Consider the following 24914-nt stretch of genomic DNA (forward strand, 5'->3'; position numbering starts at 1 on the left):
GTGCCAGATTTAAAACTTGAACATGGAGACAGAAGCAGTTGGGCTTTTCTCTGCATACTTACAGATTCATAGAGATGCATATCCAAGCAAACAAGAAAGCAGTTGCTGTTGTCGTCAACAGGGATAAAGAACGCTCACCAGATTGACAGAAGTAATTTTCAACAGACTCTGGATCCTGTGGCTCAGCAAAACCACTGGTTCCTTTAAAGACTACAAGACTACTGCTAGTGCTGTGTATTGTATAAGTGCGGGATTACTATTCATATTCAGAAACTAATTAAGGAACAGCTGCTTTGCAGCTTAGAGTATTTGTTGCCAAATAACTAATGTTTAGTTCGTGTTGATTTTAGTTTGTTTATAGCAGCAGAAAGAGCACAACTTGAAATTCTGATATACAATTGCTTTAAATTAATCTCTTGGCATTCAAAGCTACATCAAAGAAGTCAGTCAATTTCTCTATGACTGCAGCACAGAAAAACTGCAGTGAAGTAGGAACTCTAAAGAACTTCTATTTATGTTTCTACTTATAGGTGACTGAACAGATACTTGATCAACAAGGGAATTAAAGAGTTTGGAGGTGGGCAGGAAAGTATCACAATGATAGGATGGGACATCCTGGTATACACGCAACCAGGCAATGGGACCCTGTGTGAGAACCCCTCTGGCTAAGTTGAAATAATCTTGAAACTCATTGTAGAGGGGATCCCTAACTTCTGTTACGACACTTGCAGATTTCTTACAGAAACTCAGCACCTATGGACCAAATGGGAACATGCCTCGTCACAATAGATGTTTCAGCACTCTACACCAGCATCCCCCACAATGATGGCTTCGTGGCAACGGCCTCAGTACTCAACACCAACAACTGCCAATCTCCAAACACTGTCCTACAACTCATCCGCTTTACCCTCGATCACAACACCTTCACCTTTGACAATCAGTTGTTCATCCAGACACATGAAACAGCCATGGGGACCAAACTTGGATCCCAATATGCCAACATTTTCATGCACAGGTTCGAACAAGACTTCTTGATGCAGGACCTCCAACCAACCTTATACACTAAGTATATTGACGACATTTTCTTCCTCTGGACCCATGGCGAGGAGTCACTGATAAAATTACACAGTGATATCAGCAAGTTTCATCCCACCAAACTCACCACTGACTACTCTCTACTAACTTTCGGACAGAGATGAGGAGAAACTTCTTCACCCAGACAGTGGTGGCTGTGTGGAATGCTCTACCCCAGAGGGCAGTGGAGGCCCAGTCTCTGGATTCATTTAAGAAAAAGAGTTGGATAGAGCTCTCAAGGATAGTGGAATCAAGGGTTATGGAGATAAGGCAGGAACAGGATACTGATTAAGGATGATGAGCCATGATCATATTGAATGGTGATGCAGGCTCAAAGGGCAGAATGGCCTACTCCTGAACCTATTGTCTATCTGTCTCATTCTTGGACACATGCATCTCCATCAAGGATGGACACCTCAGCACCACACTCCACCACAAACCCACAGACAACCTCACAATGCTACACTTCGCCAGCTTCCAACCAAAACATATTAAAACAGCCATCCCCTATGGACAAGCCCTACGCATACACCTGATCTGTTCAGATGAGGAGGAACGCGATGGGCACTTGGAAGTACTCAAGGATGTCCTCATAAGAATGGGGTACGACGCTCAACTCATCAACCGCCAGTTCCGACGTGCCACTGCAAGGAATCGTAATGACCTCATCAGGAGACAGACATGACCTGCAACCAACAGGGTACCCTTCATTGTCCAGTACTTCCCAGGAGCCGAAAAACTACGCCATGTTCTTCGTGGCCTGCAACACATGATCAATGAGGATGAGCACCTCACCAAGACCTTCCCCACACTCCCACTGCCTGCCTTTAAACAACCACCAAACCTCAAACAGATAATTGTTCGTAGCAAACTGCCCAGCTTTTAGGACAACTCCATACAACCCTGTCATGGTAAGCTCTGCAAGACGTGTCAGAGTGTGGCCATAAATACAACCATTACGCGTGGGGACACCTCCCACCATGTACATGGTAGGTACTCATGCGACTCAGCCAATGTTGTCTATCTCATACACTGCAGGCAAGAATGTCCTGAGGCATGGTACATTGGTGAAACCGAGCAAAGGCTTTGGCAACGGATGAACGGGCACCGCACAACAATCAACAGACAGGAGGGTTCCCTCACAGTTGGAGAACATTTCAGCTGTCCAGGATATTCGACCTCGGACCTTCAGGTGACCATCCTTCAAGGTGGACTTCAGGACAGGCAGCAGCAAAATGTGGCCGAGCAGAGGCTGATAGCTAAGTTCGGTACTCATAGGGAGGGCCTCAACTGGGACCTTGGGTTCACGTCACATGACAGGTGACCACCATTGCACTATACACACACACACACACTTGTGGGGTGAATTGGTACTTTTGGTACTTGCAGAGTTACATTGTACTTTGCTCAAAAACTGCATGAATTCATGTAAGATTCTGTTAACTCACTTTTTAGATTAGAATTAGTCTAAACATTATGGCACAGACAACAGCACACAGGGAGTACACACCTTCAATATATTATCTGGGCTGACACCAATTGTTAAAATCAACAAGGTAAAAACAATGACTGCAGATGCTGAAAACCAAATACTGGATTAGTGGTGCTGGAAGAGCACAGCAGTTCAGGCAGCATCCAACGAGCAGCGAAATTGACGTTTCGGGCAAATGCGAGCTTTTGCCCGAAACGTCGATTTCGCTGCTCGTTGGATGCTGCCTGAACTGCTGTGCTCTTCCAGCACCACTAATCCAGTATATAACCAATTGTTAAAGTTGACCTGAGAATGTGTTGACCTGAGCTTTGTGATTTACATATGAAAGAAGTGAAACTATCATGGTTATTCTAACAGATGAGAAACTTAACAATCAAGGTATTTTTCAATGTATAATTTCAGTTACATCACACTGTAAACTTTTGCTATAAATTCTGTGTCTTACAATTGTGTCCTCCACAACCAGCTGAAGGAGCGGCGCTCCGAAAACTAGTGCTTCCAATTAAACCTATTGGACTATAACCTGGTGTTGTGTGATTTTTAAAATCATTAATTGAAGATTTGTAAACAACATGAATTTTAAAATCACAGCATTGTTTAATTGGAACTTAACAGACACAGGGGTGATGGCTAAATAGGGTTGCATAGGTTAAAATGTAAACCCCAGAGTTTTGAATGATCTCAAGTTTGCAGAAAGTAGAACATGAGGCAACCAGGAACATGTTGGAATGATCAAGAACAGAAATAACAATGTTATGGACATAGGTTTCAGCAGGTGAGCTGAGACAGGGATGAAGTGGTCAAAGAGATGAGGGATAGAGTTAGTGAGATGGGGAAGAACTTTGGTGTAGGGATTAAAAATACTGATTCAATCTTCCCAACATTTGTTTGGAGAAAATTTCTACTTGCCCGGTTCTGAATGTCAACTTAGATATTGTGCATGGATGCTAGAGATACACAAGTTACGTCAATGTCCGTGGGGAACTGATGTTATGTTGTCAGATGGTACATTGAGGCACAATATGTAGAAAAGAAACACGAGGGAGGCTAAAGGACAGAGGCAAGAATCCCTGCTCAGCTGCATCAAAAAGGAAAGAGCATCAAGAGTCCGAGGGGGTCAATCCTGTCAAAAGCTGCAGAGAGATCAAGAACTACGAGAAATAGTTTTCCTTTAGTCACAGTCACACAATGTTAGGATGATGAGAATTGTTTCTGTACTGTGGCTGGGGCTTGATGGGAGAAAGTCAAGCGTGAAGTTAGGAATAATTGGTAATGGGTTTGAGAGGTGACAATACACTCAAGAACTTTGGAAAAGAAATGGAGGTCAAACATTTTAAAAGTTGAGGGATCAAGTCTTGCTTTTCTTTTGAGGGAAGGGCTCATGTTGGCAGATTTGAAGAGAGGGACCAGGAAGGGAAGTTGAAAGAACAAACTCCAAGAGCTTCACATGGCAACTGCAAACAGAATGAAATGTCAACATGCAACAACTGCATCAGAAAAAGACTGTGCAAGTGAACGGACTCATTTTGCACTAATCTACATCTCAGGTCTATCAGTCACTGACTGCTCGAGGTATAAGAGCTTGTAAATACAAGCTAGCAGTTAAATATTAATTCCTATCCCCAGCAGTCCATAAAGAAAGTTATTGTGCTCCAGAAACACCAGGCAGAAACGGACATCATTTAGCCACTGGAGAATCCAATTTCACACTGTCAGAAATCATTAAGTTTCAACAGTGTACAGACGATTCAAGTTAAAAATCACACAACACGAAATTATAGTCCAACAGGTTTATTTGGAAGCACTAGCTTCCAAATAAACCTTTTGGTCCCTAACCTGGTGTTGTGATTTTTTTTTTAAAAACATTGTCCATCCCAGTCCAACACCTGCTCCTCCATATCAAACAATTCAAAACATTCTATGTAAACTGGTCAGTGTCAATGAGAAATCACACATCAAGCATCACAACCAATGAACGTAGAAACTGCTACAAAAATCCATTTTTTTTTTGTTACGAATACACCCTCTAATATTTGAAAGTTGGAATGGACTGAATTGCTACTTAATTAACCTAACTGGACTGAGGGGGCCAGAATTCCACATGGAATCCAGAAGATAGAAGCCCCTACACACCAGAATTCTTTACTTGAAATGTCACCACTGACCAATTCCTCACCCTGAAGACAAAAATGATTGACAGGTCTGACCTCCAGTATTTTTGGGGTTGGGGATGGGGCAGAGGTAAAGGAAGAAAGAATGCAAGGAAACAAACAAGCAAGCAAGGCAGGAGAGAGGTGGAGAGACAAAAGGAGTGTTGGACTTTGCTGGGCCTTCAACAAGCATGACAAAGTGAGGCATTGAACTTGTTCAAAGAGGCTCGACTTGTAAAAGAGGGCACTACAACACACTGACATAATACTGACTTCATGAACTGTAAAGGCAAGTACATAATGAAAATCTGGATTATTTGAATAAGTTGTTGATTGGAGAGCCTCCTCAGGAAGGCTGAATCAGGAGTTAGGTATCTGCCTTTTGTATGCATCAAGTTTGCACCTTGGTGAAACTGCTGAGTTTCCCAAGGCTCAGGTAACTAAAACAGCCAGAATTAAAAGTGAAATAGTGAATGACAATGAAACACACAGTTGCTAACATATTTAAAACTTCTACCCTATCTCTTTGTAGAATTTGGCAGCATTCCCACCTTCCTGCTTCAATTACATGTGGAAATAGACAGGCTGTTTTTAAAAAATGCGTAACTTTGCCTGTAGTCTTATTTCACTTTGTTACATTTAAATACTAATGCAATAATCAAACATAGTTATACAGAGATGTTATACAATGAAAATGACGGCATTTTGCTGTCATGAATTGTGTAGTTGTAATGTCAGGTCATTCACTAGTTCAAAACTTCTGTGTCCGTCTTTAGAATTTACAGAATATTAAAAGGGATTCTGAGCAAAGCACAATCGCCAAAAACTTAGTACAAAACCCAATATGCAATATATTTTCAACAAGCCTGGCTTCAGCTCTGTCTATTGTACTAATTTAGAAAATCTATGTATTTGCTCAATTCATTTAGAAGACCAGAAGATAAGGCTAACTGATTTGAAGTTTCAATCTTAAGGCACAGGGACACACACACACACACACACACACACACACACACGGAGTCACAGAGGATGCTAGTAGAGAATAAAGAAATTGGATTTTTTTTTCTTAGATTAGATTCCCTACAGTGTGGAAACAGGCCCTTCAGCATAACCAGTCCACACCAACCCTCTGAAGAGCAACCCACCCTTCTTTGAAGCAAACAGCCCAATACAGATACAACATTCAAAATTATAAATTACTTTAATAGGCCAGGTAGAGCAAAATTGTTTGTAAATAATGATCGATTTAAAATAACCAACAAAAAAAACTTGAGGGAGAGAAGGGGAGAACATTCTTAATAGGGGGTTGTTTAGAATTGCTGCACATTACTTTATAAAGTGAATTAGATTCCATAGGAAATGGTTGTGACAATCTAGGGGTGAGATACAAAATTGCAGAATTCTTTGAAACTCAACAGCATAACAGACAGAATATTATTGCACTGGTGTAATAATTCAGTAATGCAAGAAGTTGAGTTTTAATTCCAAAAGGTGAAATTGAAATGCTCATTTTTGTCACCAGATGGCAGTACATCACTGTAAAGGATCCCTGTTGCAATAACGATTTTGCATTACAGGAAAGCTTACTTTTACGCAGCCCAACATCTTTCAGGAATGGCGTGGGGCAAGGATTGTAACTTACACAAGTAGAGGTAACTGCATAAACAAAAAGCACATGTGAAAAAAAATGTTTACTCACGTGTAAAAATCAAAACCAGGATATTATTGCCTCAAGGGCTGAAGCACATGCAACTTCTGTGGAACATACACATGCAACTGTCAACTATTTGTGAGCCACAAGTTTAATGCTACTATCTTATGCAGTATTGGCAAAAGATGAGAAATGGCATGATACTGCATCTGCATTTGCTCTTTATGCAATTCAAGGGGAAAATAACAGTCAACATCCACTATTGGAATACTTTTTCTAAATGTTTGAGCATGGCTTGATGGTGGGTGACAGAGGGTGGTAGTAAAGGGTTGTTGTTTGGCCTGTTAAAAGGCCGCAAGAATCAGTGCTAGGTCCACTGTTATTTATCATCTACATAAACAATTTGGATGAGAACACAGGAGGCATGGTTAGTAGGTTTTGCAGATGACACTAGAATTGGTAGTATAATGGACAGTGAAGGTTACCTAAGCATATGACGAGATCTTCATCAGCTAGGCTACTGAGCCAAGGAGTGACCAATGGAGTTTAATTTACAAAATGTGAGGCATTGCATTCTGGTAAAATGAACAAGGGAAGGTCATGTACAGTTAATGGTAGAGCCCTAGATAGAGTTGTCAAACAGAGAGACCCAGGTTCAAGTACATAGTTTTTCAGAAGTTGCAATACAGGTAGACTGGGTGGTTAAGGCAGTATTTGTCATGCTTGCCTTCATTGTTCAAACCACTGAATATAGGAGTTGAGACATCATGTTGAGAGTGTACAAGATGTTGCTGAGGCCACTTTTGGAGTACTGTGTTCAGTTCTGGTCACCCTGCTATAGGAAGGATATTATTAAATTGGAGAGGGCTCAAAAAAGATTTAACAGGATGTCACAGGAATTGGAGAGCTTGCATAGTAAGAATTGGCTAGGTAGGCTGGGTTTTTTTTCCATTGCAGTGTAGGAGGTTTAGGGTTGACGTTATACTTTATAAAATCATGAGGGACATAGATAAGGTGAATAGCCAAAGTATCTTCCCTACGACTGGGGAGTACAAAACTACAGGGCATAGGTTTAAATGTGAGAGGGGAAAGATTTAAGAACAACCTGTCAGCAATTTTTTCCACATAGAGGGCAGTGGGTATACAGAACAAACACCCTAAACCTATGCCCTCTAGTTCTGGACTCCCCGACCCCAGGGAAAAGACTTTGTCTATTTATCCTATCCATGCCTCTCATGATTTTATAAACCACTATAAGGTTACCCCTCAGCCTCTGACACTCCAGGGAAAACAGCCTATTCAACCTTTCCCTATAGCTTAAGTCCTCCAACCCTGGCAACATCCTTGCAAATCTTTTCTAAACCTTTTTGACATAAATATTTGGACTTTCGCTTAGACTTTACTGTGCACCTTGTTTGACGGTCTCTAAAAGAGCTCAGACGTCTCATCCCAATCAACATGATTAGCTTTCTGTGGAGTGAAGAGATTCCTTCAAAAGTGTGAATTCAGAGCGGTGTCAAAAAAATGTGGCAAATCCTGGAAATGGACTCTTAAACGATTTTTTGCCTTCCTACATCAAATTGTTCCATAATTTTCACATACTGGCCTGGAGAGGTTTATTTATTTGGACATCCAAGGACTAAATGACATTTGTAAGACCGCAAAGTATAACTGCAATGTTGACGTTTGCCAAGTGGGATTGAACAAGTCCCACGTGAAAAAACTTTTTCCTTTGTGTAACTCAAGTCTCAAATTCTACATTTAATTTATTTCTTACTACTGCCTTCATCCATCTCAAATGTGGATAACAATATCTTTCTGAAATTTCTCTTTGGAGAAAGCTATGCACTTTAATATCACCATCGGTTTATTTTGTAACATCCATCATGCAGAATGGAGCCACTGTGAGCTGTGTCTTCTTCTGACCAGATGCTTTAACGATGTTTTTTCCATCAATTTTGCTAACAGTCCCATTCGCCTGTTTGTCAAAGATCAATAGTATTTCACACATTTATCAAATGTAAGACAATATGAATTCTTGTCTCAATACAAGATGACAAAACAGTGGAAATTGATGATTCTATCAACAATCTCAGGTGGCAGACACTGATTTTTCTTTTGTTTTCTGAGTGCCAAATTGTACCTTTTAATTAATCCCAAGCACAACCTAGCACTTGCCTTAAATTCAGAAGCAAGATGATATTTGAGTACACAAAGTTAAATGACCACTTTTATTTTCCAGTTTAAATTGAACTGTCCACTTGTTAATCTTCCTGAAAGACATTACACTACATTGTGCAGTATATAGCCTTTGTCAATTAGCTGGGAGATTGCTGCTAAAATCAATGGAAGGAGCAGCTAAAATGTAAGTACATGCCCTTAAATTAATGAGCCACAGTAATTACTGATAAGTAATTCATAATCATAAGCACTAGCTATAATAATGTTTATTCACTTTGTTACTATAGTGCATTGGTGGAGATTGGCTTGGTGGTTCCAGTTTTCATGACATAACCATCTTAATTTGCTCATGAGCAAATCAGGCTTTCAAACTGTATCAGGAGCTAATGTGTTAGTTAATAATAGTAAGGACTGCCATCCAAGGAAAGTTCCAATACAGACATCCATAGAATCCCTACAATGTGGAAACAGACTATTCAGCCGAACAATTGCACACCAACCTTCTGGAGACCATCCCACCCAACCCCATCACCTTGCTGTGTAACTCTGCGTTTCTCATCACTAACGCACCTAACCTGCACATTAGGGGCAATTTAGCATGGCCAATCCACCTAATCTGCACATCTTTGAAACATGTCAGGAAACCAGAGCGCCCCGAGGAAACCCATGCAGACATGGGAGAATGTGCAAACTCTACACAAACAGTTGCCTGAAGACAGAATCAAACCTGGGTCCCTGGTTTGGTGAGACAGCAGTGCTGAATCACCACTGAATCACCTTGCCACGTGTGCTGCACAACCATAGCTTTTTAAAATTTCAATACACTTATAAAATTACAAAACCTAATAACCTGCACATAATATAACAATCTTAAATCACTTTAATATTTTAAAAAAAGTTTGGAAAGGGATTCTGGTTTTGCTGAAACATGAGGCTTGAGACTTCTGTAATGGGGCTGTACGTAAATGCAATACAGGAACAATAGGAAAATTCAACTGAATGCCATTTAGATGTGGAAATATTAGCAGCAGCCATGAAAAGGATTATATATTACCAATCCAGAAGATTCAGAAAGTGTATTGTGCAACAACAAAAGCGCATGTAACATAACAATTCATGAGGTCTGCTGTATAGCAAATACCAGCTGGAGAAATTACTGAGCAGAACAATAAGTTACATTGCTTTGTTCAAATTTCAAATGCCCCAGAGTAATTTGCTGAGTTAGCCTTGGGCACTGAACAGATCTTGGTGATCAGTTCCAAAGCAGTGGTCAGATTCTTGGAAATAGAAATACTAGTGATAAACAGTTAAATGTTGGAACGTGTAAGGTTAATTTCAAGTTTTGGGAAAAAAAACTTTAAGAAAAGCTTAAAAACAGTAAAATGTCAATGATGACTTCTGTATTTGCAATTCTGCCAACCGGAGTAACTAAAATTTGTTATTTCCCAGTTTAAAAAAAAGAGGCATTATTTATATAGTACACCCCTTCAAAGGGATTAAAGAACATTCCACAATAGCATTTTGCTTTAAAAAAACCAAAGTTTCAGCTTACTGCTCCAGTTTCATCTCGTAGTGTTGAAATTCTCCCGCTCAGCAAGCTGGAACAGAAGTAGTTATTAATGAATTTAGATGGAGGTCAATCTAATCTTGACAGAAAACTGCATCACAATTTTGAACAATATGTGCTAGTCTATCTAAAAAAGAGACTTTGTAAAGGAGATTACAATTAAAGTTTGACGTATCTGGTATTTGCACTGTTTAACAAAAGCATTGGTTGAAAAGATCCAATTAGAATGGATGCAAAATGTAACAAATACTGGAAACTGAAATAAAACAGCATAGCATGGAACCACTAATGCTTTGGCAGCATCCATCTAGAAGGAGTTACATTAGGTTTACAAGACTTTGCCAGAACCAAAAGACATTAGACATCTGCAATTGGAGATGAGCTACTAATGTCGTGATCTGTGTGCTGGCACAAACAATACGTTTCCACCTCTGGAACACTGCTCAACTTAGGCCGATCTCAGCTCACCTGCTACTGCTGAAACCCTTACCCTAATACTTAGGAACTTGACATTCTTTGTTGGGTGCACACATTCTATACAGCACGCACCCCCAACACCCCCCCCCCTTTAAAATTCTGCTCCCCAAGTGTTAAGTAACAGCAACTAGTGTTCCTTAATCAACACTGTGCCTTCTGATGTACAATGGCTCCCAGTCAAACACCACCTTGGTTTAAAAACTCATTAGTTTGCAGATCCCTCTGTGGCACTGCTGCCACCAGCCATCGTCCCTCAAATCAACCAACTTCCAGCTCCAGCAGTTTTAAAATCTTGGAAATTGCTTTGAAATTTGGCCTGTTGCATATCCCCAATTGTAATTCCTCCAACATTGCCAGCTACACATTTACCTACCCTAGCCCTCTTAAAGCCTTCTCATTCCTTAATACCTTGAAATTTACCTACTTGGCCAAACCTCCTTATAACTCCACCTTGGAATTACCTGAACTGCTCTAAATTCATTACTCTTGTACATTTTTAATTATACGTGCTGCACCATTGAAACCTCCTTTCCATGCGCCTGTCCAAATGATACTGTACACTGTCTCTGCTGAATGACAATCATTGAGTCACTAAAGCCAAAACATTATCATATTATATTAAATGTAGACATATCATGCTGGTTAAATGCTAGAGCTGAGTATCAATTGAAGAGTTACAGACCAACATTGATGATTTTAGACCTGCTGGCAAGATTAGAGATATATCTAATGTATACAGGGGCAGTGGCTAGCTTTAAAAAGAGAAAATATACAAATCTACTAACAAGTTGAGAGATTTTTAATTTTGAACAAAAATGAGGAATGCCTGGCAACTAATCCAGCTCCTGGAATGCTGCCAGACCTGCCAAGTATTTCCAGCATTGCGTATGAATGTCAGATTTCCAGCATCTGCAGCATTCTGCCTGTAAGCTGAGACAGTGTGCTGGTGTTTACTATTTCAACACTGCCCATTAACTCACCACATATAGCTTTGAACAAAGGAAATACCGACAGATTTGTGGTCTCCATATCTCCAATCTAGATCATCTTATTCACAATTAATGAAAACAAAAATGCATGCATGCTACAGTGAAGTGATTTACGCAGAGGGGAACAAAAACAGCAAAGCTAATAGTGGTAGAAACAACATTCAAGAACTTTGTATAACACTATAAAAATCTTTGTGATACCACTCCAAATTGGCCAATTGTTTTCCTCAACTTCTTTTTGTTAAGTGCACTTTCTTACCCTGAACAATACCTATTTTGGTAGTACAGGTTGTACCCTAGATGACAGCAGTGACTATAGAGCTATTCAGAGAATACATAAGCAGAGGTGAAAGATCCTACTTCAAAATGAACAACCAATGCTGTGGGCAGACATAGCTCTACAAAATGAAAATGTCAAACATTTTTAGCTTTTTTTACTTCTGGGAAGTTTCAAGAATTTCATTTTTAAATGATCAACAGCTAATGAAGTGTCCCAAACTGGAATAATTGTTGATCCAATCCAACCTAAGGGAACCAGTTCACGGAGGAAATGTTTCACTGCGCAGTTGTGGAATCAGTTTCAGTTTTGGGAAGTGTAAATGGGTCCCAAGTGAAAACATTTTTTATCTCTTTCCTAAAATTAGATTAGACTCCCTAAAGTGTAGAAACAGGCCCTTCCACCTTACAAGTCGACATCGACACTCTGAAGAGTATCCCACCCAGACCCATTTCCCTCAGACTAATCCACCTAACATTATGGGCAATTTAGCATGGCCAATCCACCTAACCTGCACATGTCTGGGTCGTGGGAGGAAACCAGAGCACCCAGGGGAAACCCACGCTAACAAGGGAGAATGCACAAACTCCACACAGATAGCCGTTGAGGCTGGAATTGAACCTAGGTCCTTGGCGCTGTGAGGAAGCAGTGCTAACCACTGAGCCACCCAAGTATCATTCCAGTTTCTCAAAAAAAATCTTACCATATCAAACAGTTTAAATTTGAAACTTAACATTGCTAAAGCTGCTTTTCTATATCATTATTACATTTACACACTGCAGCTTAGAGTGTTTTATTTTAATTGAAGCATTTTTATCTGTGCTTTATAAACTGTAATGTTATACTCTATACCTCAGATAGTAGAAATCATCTATTGAAACTCAATCTTACCTTGAGAAAAAGGAGTCTGGAATCCACATTAGTGTTTGTCTGGAGGTGCTGAATCTGCAACCATAAAAAAAGGATTATGTTTATACTGGAAATAAATTGAAAATATGAAAAACTATTAATAAAATCAAAAAAAAACTTATCAGATTCCCTGCAATGAATTACTCTGCGTTTTAAATTTATACAAAAAGGAATAATACAGATCCAGTTAACTTGTATTCATAGATGAGATTTTCAATTGCTCAAGAGGGTGAGAACAGTAGCTGACACGATTTGAAAAAATTGTGCTTCCAAACATTGTGTCAGTGACCTGACACCTCCAGTATGCACTGGTATTCAGAGTGAGACAGGATTGTAATGCAGTGATGGTGGTAGGATGAGGAGGGATGCTGTCCAAGAAACCAAGAATCTGCTGTCTTTCAAATCTCAAATTGCAAAACCAGTCTGGTTCACAATAGTGCACAGCTGTTGAGTTCAATGTGGGAACTATTAAATAATTTTATAAAAAATATCACAGGGAGGCCACTTCTGTACAGAGGAGCCTTGACTGTCCGAGCAAGATGGGCGCGCACTACTGTGTTCGGATAATTGATTCAATACCTCTCCTTGAGGGCTTGGAGATTTCTAAAGTTTCCTTTTTCCTCTCTCTGCCTGCCTTGCTCCCTCTCTTTGTCTCGGGGTTTGTTTCTGAGCAGATACACACTTGTATGTAAGGGACCTGTAGCATTGCTGATGCGCCCCGCCCCGCCAAATCAGTTCAGTGGGACTGACAGCGAGCACTTGCTCAGTCCACTCCCCATTCAGGACACTAGGCAGCAGCACACCGCACATGAGCCTCCACATCCCCCTGTCCCCAAACCCCATCCAACCGCGACCTCCATCTGTCCCCCCAAACCCCGTCCAACATCCCACAACCTCTCAACTCCCCTCCAAAAAAACCCCCGTGTCCAATACCCCCCATTCCATTCCCCACCCTGGCAGCACCAACAGTAAGACTGCTGCTGCCTTTGGACAGGGGTGAGTCTCCATTTCGCACACATACACAGCTACACATAACACAGACACACACACAAACACACAACTTTTTATTGCAACTTTTTGTCAAGTTCCCACTATGCCCTGTACAGGACAACGTTGTAGAGATTATCTGGGGAAGGGGGATTTAGGATAACACCCCCATGTAGAACTCCAGGGTAAGAGTGGGGAAAGAGAGAGCAAGGGGTCAGGAGGTCAGTCATTTGGAGACTGCTCCTGGACTCCCAACAATGTCCAGGGCTGTTCTCAGCAGCATTTCAGTAAGCTGAGGTCATTTTTAATCATTGTAAACAAAAGGCGTGATCAGTAATGAAACAGCTCTTTGATGCAATGTTTCAGTCAGGACCTCGAGATCTCCTTCGGATAACCTGATATTTGGATAATTGATACTCTGATAATCGAGGTTCCCCTGTATTTCGTGAAAGTGTAAACTGCATATCATTGTCAAAGAGTGAGGTGCTGAAAAAGCACAGCTGGTCAGGCAGCATCTGAGGAGCAGGAAAGTCAACGTTTTGGGCATAAGCCCTTCATCAGGAATGAGGCTTGTGGGCCAAGAGGGCTGAGAGATAATGAGAGGTGGGTGGGGGTGGGGGGGGGGGCATGAAAGAGAGAGGTTGGAGAGGAGGGTGGAGCAGATAAATGGAAAGGAAAATGGACAGGTAGGACAGTTCAAGAGGGCAGTGCCAAGTTGGGAATTTGGGATAAGGTGGGGGGAGGAGAAAATGGGGAAACTGGTGAAATCCACATTGATCCCATGTGGTTGGAGGGTCCCAAGGTGGAAGATGAGGCATGCTTCCTCCAGGCTTCAAGTGGTTAGGGTTTGGCAATGGAGGAGACCCAGGACCTGCACGTCCTTGGTGCAGTAGGAAGGGGAGTTAAAGTATTCAGCTACAGGGCAATGGGGTTAGTTGGTGTGGGTATCCTAGAGATGTTCTCTAAACAATCTGTAAGTTGGCATCCTGTCTCCCCAATGGAAATGAGACCACATCAGGTGCAACGGATGCAGAAGATGACGTTCAATGAAGCACAGGCAAATTACTGTTGGAAATGGAAGGATCCTTTGGGGCCTTGGACAGAGGTGAGAGTGGAAGTGAGAGCGCAGGTTCTGCACTTCTTGCCATTGCAGGGGAAGGTGGGTTGGTGGGAGGGCGTGGACCTGACAAGGGTGTTGCAGAGGGAATGGCATCTCCAAAACACAGATAGGGGTGGGGAGAGAAATATCTCTCTGCTGGTGGGGTCTGTTTGTAGGTGGCAGAAATGGTGCAATAATATTCTTTAAAGTTCAATATCAACAAATTGCATACTTGCAGGCAGAGTCCATAATACACTCTAATATATTGGGAAAGCAGCATCATGAGCATTGTAGTGAAAGTGAGAATGGACAGAAAGAATGTTGAATAACCTGGCTGTATAAGTATACAAAATTAACTTAGGCAAATACAAATTATAGAACTAGTCTAACTATACTTTGGCTTCAGAGCAGCTCCATTGACTGTATTTTGGTGTCAGCAGGATATCCTACTGTTAAGTGCAAAGCCACATTATTTTATTTTTTTCTGCCAGAAATGACAAATAACTAACAGTGTCACTCGGGTATTTCTTTTTTCAATCAACATGTTCAGGCGTGCTGTGGTGCACCTTTGGAGTAGGTGGGATTTGAAACCAGGCCTCCTGGCTCAAGAATATTATTCAGAAATAGCAGGTACTAAAACTTAGAATAGAAATTACAATTTAATACATACAATTTAATGAACAGAATCTCTACAATGTTCTGGAATGATTTGATAGATGCACAAGTCTCTGGGACACAAGGGGTTAGGAACCAAACCACAGTTTAGTTTGGCAAGTGGGAAAAAAGATAATTCTTGGCTATCACCAACAGCAGACTGAAGAGACGTGCACATTCAAACTTACAGGTTGTAATCTCCCAAATATAACTGAAACCGAATGGAAGAAAGGGCAGAGTACTGAGCACAGAAGTTGGGAAGTCATGTTGCAGTTGTACAAGACGTTGGCTAAGCCACTTCTGGAATATTGTGTGCAATTCTGGTCTCCTTCCTATTGGAAGGATGTTGCGAAACTCGAAAGGGTTCAGAAAAGATTTACAAGGATGTTGTCATGGTTGGAGCTATACGGAGAGGCTGAACAGGCTGGGGCTGTTTTCCCTGGAGCGGAGGCTGAGGGGTGACCTTATAGAGGTTTAGAAAATCATGAGGGGCATGGATAGGATAAATAATCAAGGTCTTTTCCCCAGGGTGGAGTCCAGAACTAGAGGTTTAAGGTGAGAGGGAAAAGATTTAAAAGGCATCTATGGGGCAACGTTTTCATCCAGTGTGTGGTGCATGTATGAAATGAGCTGCCAGAGGAAGTGGTGGAGGCTGATACAATTACAATATTGAAAAGGCATCTGGATTGGTATGTGAATAGGAAAGGTTTAGAGGGATATGGGCCAAGTGCTGGAAAATGGGACTAGATAATGTAGGATATCTGGTTGCCATGGATATGCTGGACTGAAGGGTCGGTATCTGTACTATATACCTTTATGACTCCGAGTGGGGAGGAATACATGTTATACATTTTGACATTTCAATCACATGGCTTTGGAGAGAATTAGGGATAGCAGCGAACCTAACTGGTCAATACTGTACAGAGTTGCCAACATAGGGGATTCAGTGGTGCTACTGCATGTAGTCAATGTTATGAAATACTCATACCTTGACAGAATCATAGAATCCTGACCGTGTGGATACGGGTCCTTCGGCACATGTCCACACCAACCCTCCAAAGAGTAACCCACCCAGACCCATTCCACTATCATACGATTGTATATTTATCCCAACTAATGTACCTAACCTACACATCTTTTGATTGTGGGAGGAAACCAGAGCACCCAGAGGATATCCACACAGACACTGGGTGAATGTGAAAACTCCACACGGACAGTCGCCTGACGTTGGAATTTAACCTGGGTCCCTAGCACTGTGAAGCAGCAGTGCTAACCACTGAGCCAACCTACCATATTTGATTAGATTAGATTCCCTACAGCGTGGAAACAGGCCCTTCGACCCAACAAGTCCACACCGACCCTCCGAAGAGTAACCCACCCAGTCCCTCTGACTATAGGCAATTTAGCATGGCCAATTCACTCGACCTGCACATCTTTGGACTATGGGAGGAAACCAGAGCACCCAGAGGAAACCGACGCAGACATGGGGAAAACATGCAAACTCCACACAGACAGTCACCCGAGGCCGGAATTGAATCTGGGACCCTGGCGCTGTGAGGAAGCAGAGCTAACCACTGAGCCACCATGCCGCCCCAAAATATCTTTTGATATGACCATTAATTTGCTGGATAACATGACAAGTTTCAACTCATTGCAGCTATTGTTCCAGAGAGCTACACTTTCATGAATCCATTAACTCTTGGGATAAAAGTAGTGTTAAGTACATGGAACAAGCAAGGTCAAACCAACATTTGGTGATCCAAATTAAAAATGTATCAGGGTAAAAAACTGTGGGGAGGCAAAATAGCCAGAAATATTCAACAATGTGCGGAGAAAAATCAAATATTAATTAAAGCTACAATGTTACTCCTGAAGTATAGATGAGGAAAAAGGTCATAGATGAATGCGAACTGGCCTAATATAATTGAAGTAAAGGCTGTTGCACTTGACTCTGCTCCAAATACAGGTACTTTAGGAATGCTGAGCTAGCCAAGTGCTCTGCTAGACCAGCTGTGGGAACAATTCAAACATCTCAATATTCCCAAACCTGGGAGGATTATTTTTAAATTTCTGAGAAAAGCACAATGGGAGGTAGTGAGAGAACAAAAAGGCAGACTCAAAAAGGTTTGAGGACTTACAAAATAAATTACAGTATGCTGTTCATCCCAATATTATGTTCTGCATGTAGATTAACAATTGCTGTACAGCAGAGGTGATGCAAGTGGCATTCTTAACAACATGTACCTCTTCATTGGTAATGACACAAAATGGTGTGTGTTATGAATGGCAGTTCTTACATAACTGGGACTACAGTGGCTCAAGAAGATGGCTCATCACCACCAAGATAATTAGGAACAAGCAATAAATGTTAACAAGACTCTGTCATTCTTTGAAAAAAAACTGAAAAATATATACTACATTGGGAACCAATCTCAGATTCATAGTTTTTTTTCCTCATTCTCATTATGAATAAACAAGAAATGTACAATTTACATTATAGCATCAAACTTGTTTTTACACTGACAAGTCTGTATCATAGCCTTATGTTATTTAATAAATTTAAAATAAATATTCACACTAATAGCCAATATTTCACATTAAAAAATAAAGATCTGTTTGCATTGGCAAACGATAAGCCTTAAAGTCTTAAAATATGTTCTGTATAGGAAATAAAAGCATAAACAAAAACTGAGACGTGTGGGACTTCACATGTCGGATAGCCACATCTGCTCTGTTAATCATAGGTGTTGATGCTAAGGTTTATATTTTCACAATGAAAGCAAAACAACTTTGAAAAGGTGCTTGAGATTTTCATAACAGGAACAGATATAGGGAAGTTACAAAATGCTGCACTACAATTATTTGAAAAAAAATACTAAGTCCAGCACAGCTTCTGGACTACCCAAATCCAGACCAAAATAAAACAAAAAGCAAAGACATGTTCAATCATAAAATATACCCAACTTATTTTTATTCATCCATGGGATGAGGAGGATGGCTACACCAGCATTTATTGCCCATCCCTAATTTCCCAGAGGTTAATGAAGAGTCAACCACATTATTGTAGATCTGGAGTCACATACAGGCCAGGTAAGCGTAGCAATTTTCTTCCCTAAAAAGGGAATTCGTGAACAAGATTTTTTTTTTCTGACAATAGACATGGTCACCATTAGACTCTTAATTCCAGAGATTTGATATGGAATTTACATTCCACCATCTGCCCTGGCAAGATTCATACTCTGGTCCCCAGAATATTACCTGGGTTTCTTGATTAACAATCCTGTGATTATACCACTAGGCTGGACCCTCTACAGTTTGTCCCTACAGTTCTGGTCTTATGTTATTTCTGAATATGCACCAAATTTGTCATATGATTTTAACTGCTGGACTATGTTCAGCTGCTAGGCATTATGAACTTACTGTGTCAAGTATCTTTTATTCACTACAACACAAATATTCCCTATAATAGCAGTCAATAAGATATTATGACAAGTTACACATTTCTTAAACACAAATCAGATGTGACTCATTTTCTTATTCCTTCTATCATACTAACTTACTGCATATGATTTTGTAATCATCTTTTGTTAGGACTGCCCCATGACAATACAGCAAAAATGGCTGACAATGGTCCCATGTTTTGCTATCCTAAAGATAAGAACATTTCATACAAACTAGTTATTTCTTTTAAGTCTTTTTCTAATCAATTAGATATAAATATAACAAGCAGGTTTTAATCAAGATTCTTCAAGATAACTATTGATGTAAGATTGAGGTGTTATAGAAAGGTGATTATTAATCTCTAAAATATTAGAAAGAAAGGTTTAAAACTAAGAGAGAGGGGGCTCCCTAACGTTCATGTGGACAGCAGCTATAAGAGTTGGAACGGTGAGAAATCTCAAAGAAAACTTTACAGCCCTTTACAAAATAGCAAACGCAGACATCATAGTTGAGAGGAAAAAGGTCAAAAGCAACCATGGAAAGTTCAGTTTCCCAAACACCAAAAAGGGCCCCATTCAGATCATAGCAACAAGATTACTAATTGAATGATGTACTGGGAATCCAATTATAGTTGAACAACCCAGCACTACATAAAATAGTATATATGTGGAATGAGAATGTGCTGCCATGTTAACGTTAAAAGAGAAACGCATAAAAACATTTCACTTGAAGTTGAAATCAGAGTGTCATGGACTTTTCTTCCAACCTGAACTACAGATTATGAGAGTAATTGAACCTTCTATGTTGAGGCCAGATTCAAGCGAAGTCTTTGGCCTCTCCTTGTATTGTACTGGTGAAATTCATGAATAAAATTACCATGTGCCTCAAACTTTGCAGTCTCCTGATCATATCATTGGAAAGAGTTGCTCGAACATCTTTGTTAACTAACCAAAATATATATTTTCTTTCTATATCGACACCAGCTCGACTTTATGTCTGATGCAGGCCCAGATGACTAAACTGCAGTCTTTGGTAAGAATTTTTTTTTTTTAAACCCAGTTTCCATCCACCCAAGAGGCAAAAACATCAAAATCCTAACATGACTGACAGATTCATACATTGACTCATACCAAGAACCTTTCTTTGATAATTTTTCTATTAAAATAGATAAGTTAGAAAACGTCTTACAAGTTTATAGTACAGCACTTCCCAAACAGTTGCCGGTTGAAATTGAGTGGACGCAAGCCCCAAGGCCGCAATGACAGCGGAGGAGTTCCAACTGAGTATTAAAGCTGTGAAGCCCCTTTAAATCTAACAGGTTTTGAGCCATCTAATGGGTATGGCTCAACTATCTATTCTGTAGCTCTCAATCCTGTCTTGGAAAACTGGTGCTATTTACTTAAAAATGCTCACTTCTCATCCATTCCAGTCTCACAGATATGGGGTCATGGGAATTTTCAAGTTCTAAAATAATGTCATTATGGGAAATGCCTGAGAAGCGCTATTAGAATTGATAGAGATGGTACACTAGTCACATGGCACTAGTGCAATAGTTTGTTCAGAACACATTGTACTATCAAAATGTGCCCATTTAACATATTATTAAATCTTTCACAATTATGATCTGACAAGTCAAGGGAAGAAGATACACTGAAGCAACTCAGTGGCAGCCCACAGTTTCAAAAGTCATAAACAAAAGACGTGAAAAAAAACTTTTGATCAAAATGTTCTAGATAGTGCTTACGTGAGATGATTTCCAAGAACTCAACATTAATGCCAAGCTCCACAGCATGTATGACTAATATAACACTACCCACTTTGTAGTAGGCTCAGCTCATGTACGGAATAGTGTTGGCTAATTAGTAATGTTTTAGTGAATGTATTTACTGAAAATGTTCTATGACTTAATTTCAGTTTGAACAAAAATTATATGAATTTGGCAACAGAATGCTTGCAAGGCAAGTCACCCAGTCTCACTGCTTATTGCATAGTTAGGTTACTAGTAAAGCACACTCCCATCTGCCCTGAGGCCCAACCTCAGAAAAGCACTTTTCTACCAATGACATTTTTCTTCCTTTTCCCACACGAGCCATCCTGTAGCATCTGAGTAAGGAGGTCAATCATTGCCCAATTATATAACCTTATCCTATGATTTAGCCCATGTTGAACTGGATTGAAAACACCCAAATTCATTCAACAGAACCCTTATAGCGTGTTGACGAATGAGAAGCAAACCTGGAGAGAATGTGAAATGGTGTTCCAGAGTGAACTCCCAATGTCTAACCAATTGTGAAATTCAGCTCCTGGAAAATATTGTTAAAAATTATTTGCTGTTCCACACATTATTGTAAGCACTATCATTCAAATCACTGCATTTTATCCAAATTCATCACAATGCACATTGATAATTTGACATACGAAACTGTTATTCTAAATAAAAATCTAAATTGATTGTTTCTGTAACCATACCATCATTAACGTTCCAAAAGGAGGATGACTCGTAATAAAAGAACACCAAGGGCGGTCAAATAAATAATACCATGAATAACAAGGGATGCCTTAAGGAGATCAACTGTTCAGTTTGTTTGGTACACCTTGTTTAGTATCGAGCACCAAAAGTTTTTGTTTCTTCCAGTAGCATCTCACCAGCAACCTACTTTTATGTTGATCCAACTTAGTTTACAAGCATTCTTCCATTATTTCAGACAATGAGATCCTTTTTAGAAGTTCACTAATATGGATTTCATTCTGCTGGAGAAATTCTGGCTCTTTATCAAAAGCTTTGACAAAATCAAGTTCCTTCTCTATATGACGTTTATTGTTGCCTGAAAAGGCTCAGATTTATCAGCCATACCAGTACTGGTAAAAGAAAGCTCAACTAAACCAGCCATATAAATGCCACAACTTTAAAATCAAGGATAGTGTCAACAGATGAGTACTATACAGCAAGTGACTCAACTTCTAACTCCCTAAAATATAGCCTTAACACCACCTAAAGACACAAGTCAGAACGGAGATGGAATTCTCTCCAACCACTTGGATGAACGCAGCTACAGCCACATGCAAGAAGCTGGACACTAGTAAGATCAAAGCACCCCATCTAGCATCTTGAACATTCACTCTCTCTGTCACCAATGTTGCAGTGCATATCATTTTTACAAGCATTGCATCATCCCATTCAGACTCTTAACAAGATTCGCCAACCCCTACAAACACAGATATGAATGTAAACAAGGAGCAAATGGGCCATTAGGCCTCTAAAGCCTACATTATGGCTGATCAGCATGTAATCTCAAATTTACATTCCTGCCTATCCAATATAACCTTTCAATCCTTGCTTACCAAGCATCTATCCATCTTTATCTTAAACATATTCAAGGACTTTGCTTCCATCATCTTTTCAGTAAAAGGATTCCTAAAACTTACGTTTTAAATGGGCACACGTTGATTTTTAAAAAGTGACCCCTAGTTCTAGCTTCTCTTACAAGAAGAAACATTCTGTCCATCTTTACACTGGCAAGATTCCTCAGGATTTTATGGTTTAACCAAGTCACCTCTTACTCTAAACTCCAGCAGATAAAAGCCTAGCGTATCCAACATTTCTTCATAAGATAACCTGCCCATTCTTGGCATTTAGTCTAATAACTATGTCTGAACTGCCTCCAAAGTATTTACATCCTTCCTGAAATGTGACCAATACTAAGGAGTACTCCATATGAAGCCCCACTAGTGCCCTGTATAATTGACCCAAAACTTCTTGATCAATGTCTTCAATTCCTATTGCAATAAATAATAGGATTCTCTTAGTTTTCCTAATTATTTCTTGTAGTGTATACTCAACTTTTGTGATTCAATTTGTAAGACAGCCAGATTCGTCTGCATCTCAGTTCTGCACTCTCTCACCAATAACAACATGCTTTTTTAAAATTCTTCAGCCAGAATGGACAATTTTACATTTTCCCACAAAACACTATTTGTCAGATCTTTGTCCACTCTATAACTAACTTTCTGGGGCCTCATGTCTTCTTTACAACTTACTTTTGCATCTGTCTTTGCTTCATCTGCAAATTTGGCAGTTATACTTTGTCACTTCAGTCCAAGTAATTTATATAAATTGCAATCAGGTAATATTCCAGCACTAAGCACTGTAGCACACCACTTGCCAAACTGAAAAAGACCCATTTGTGCTCCCTCCTCACTTCCTGTTGGCCAGCCGATTTTCTATCAATGCCAACATGCTATCCCCTATACTGGCCCTTTACATTTTGACAATAATATTTGATGTGGCATTATTCAAAATGCCTTCTGAAAATCTAAGTACTGTACATTAACCAATCCCGCTTTTAAACATAAAACTTTTATTACTTCCACAAGAAATAACTCATTAAACACCACTTTCCCTTCACCAAGCCATGTTGACATAATGTGATTAAACTGCACTTATCCAAGCACCATTCTAACATTTATCATAATATCTTCTCACATTTTCCCTCCAGCTGATAGTAAACTAACAGACCTACGTTTTTCTGTTTCCTTCCCTTTTTGAAGGAAGAAGCCACATTCACAGTCTTTCAATCTAATGAGACATTGCCCAAATTGATTAATCTTTGGAAATCCAACCAATGTATCAAGAATTTTACTTGCCACTTTTTTTTGAAAAGAGATTGTAGAGTGAAATCCATCATCACAACCTGGGCACTTGTCAGGCCACAGCTCCAACCATTTACTCAGCACCACTTCTTTAATGATTGGGAATTTACTGTGCCCCTGCTTCCCTTTTCCTGGTGTTTGGCTGCTCTGAGCTGTTGTATTCTCTCTAGTGAAGACTGATGCAAAACATCTGTTCAACTCATCTTCAACTTCCGAATTTTCCAATATTAATTCTCCAGACTCACTTTCTATAGGACCTACAGTTAACTTTGTTAACACTTGTTAAAATATTTACAGAAACTTTTACTATCTCATTTTATAATCTGGCTAGCTTTCTCTTGCATTTAAATTTATCCCTTTATTGCTATTAACTGCAGATTAGACAAGGAGAGCTGGAAGAATACGGCAAGCCGGACAGCATCAGGAGGTGGAGAAGTCGATGTTTCGGGTATAACCCTTCTTCAGGAATTCTTGGCTTGCTGTGTTCTTCCAGCCCCCTACTTTTGATTCCAGTATCTGCAGATTTTCTGTCATTTAAATGCAGATGGTGAGTCCATTTCTGGGAAATTTCCTTACTCTTTGGAATATATGTCTTTTTTGAAATATCTCCTTGAATTTTTGCTGGAGGAGCATGGTGGCATTGTTGCTTAAGCACCAGGAACCCTGGTTAAATTCCAGCCTCGGACAATTGTGGGGAGAGCATTCTCCCAGTGTCTGCGAGTTTCCTCCCATAGTCCAAAGATGTTCAGGTTAGGTGGATTGGCCATGCTAAATTGCCTACAATGTCTAGTTGGGCAGGCTAGTTGGATTAGCCACAGGAAATTATAGGGTTACATGGATAGGGTAGGGGAGAGGGTTTTAGTGGGATACTCTTGAGAAGGTTGGCGTGGACTCAATGGATCGAATGGCCTGCTTCCACACTACAGGGAAGCTATGATTCTAGTACATTTCTATTAACATTTCCTTAAAAACCTAATTTGCCAATTCACTTTAGTTAGCCCTCATTTGTGCCCTCATAATTGCTTATATTTAAGTTTCATGAAAATCAGACCTATCCTTTCATTAATTTTAAAGTCACATTATGGTTACTATTCCCCCAAGGCACCTTCACTATGAGATCATAAACTAATCCTATCTCATTGTGTAATATCCTGGTGCTCTAACCGCTTTCTTCAAACAGCATGTTCTGCAGCTAATCTCAGAAACATCCTATGAACTCATCTAGGCTACCTTTGTCCATCTGATTTTTCCAACATATATGTACATTAAAATCTCTAATGATTATGGCCATATTTTTCTGACAAGTTCCAATTATT

General features: G+C 40.0%; 1 protein-coding gene across 1 annotated transcript in view; it reads right to left on the reverse strand.

Moving 5' to 3' along the window:
- kctd3 (potassium channel tetramerization domain containing 3) overlaps positions 1 to 24914 on the reverse strand; it is a 74213-nt gene that overhangs the window by 47740 nt on the left and 1559 nt on the right. Inside the window, exons 2-3 of the mRNA XM_072580781.1 lie at positions 12750 to 12803; positions 10101 to 10146 (exon numbers count right to left, since the gene is read on the reverse strand). Coding sequence (XP_072436882.1) covers positions 10101 to 10146; positions 12750 to 12803 — 100 coding nt within the window. The remainder of the gene's footprint in view (positions 1 to 10100; positions 10147 to 12749; positions 12804 to 24914) is intronic.

Source organism: Chiloscyllium punctatum, chromosome 11 (assembly GCF_047496795.1).
Source record: "Chiloscyllium punctatum isolate Juve2018m chromosome 11, sChiPun1.3, whole genome shotgun sequence".
NCBI classification, from domain to species: Eukaryota; Metazoa; Chordata; class Chondrichthyes; order Orectolobiformes; family Hemiscylliidae; genus Chiloscyllium; species Chiloscyllium punctatum.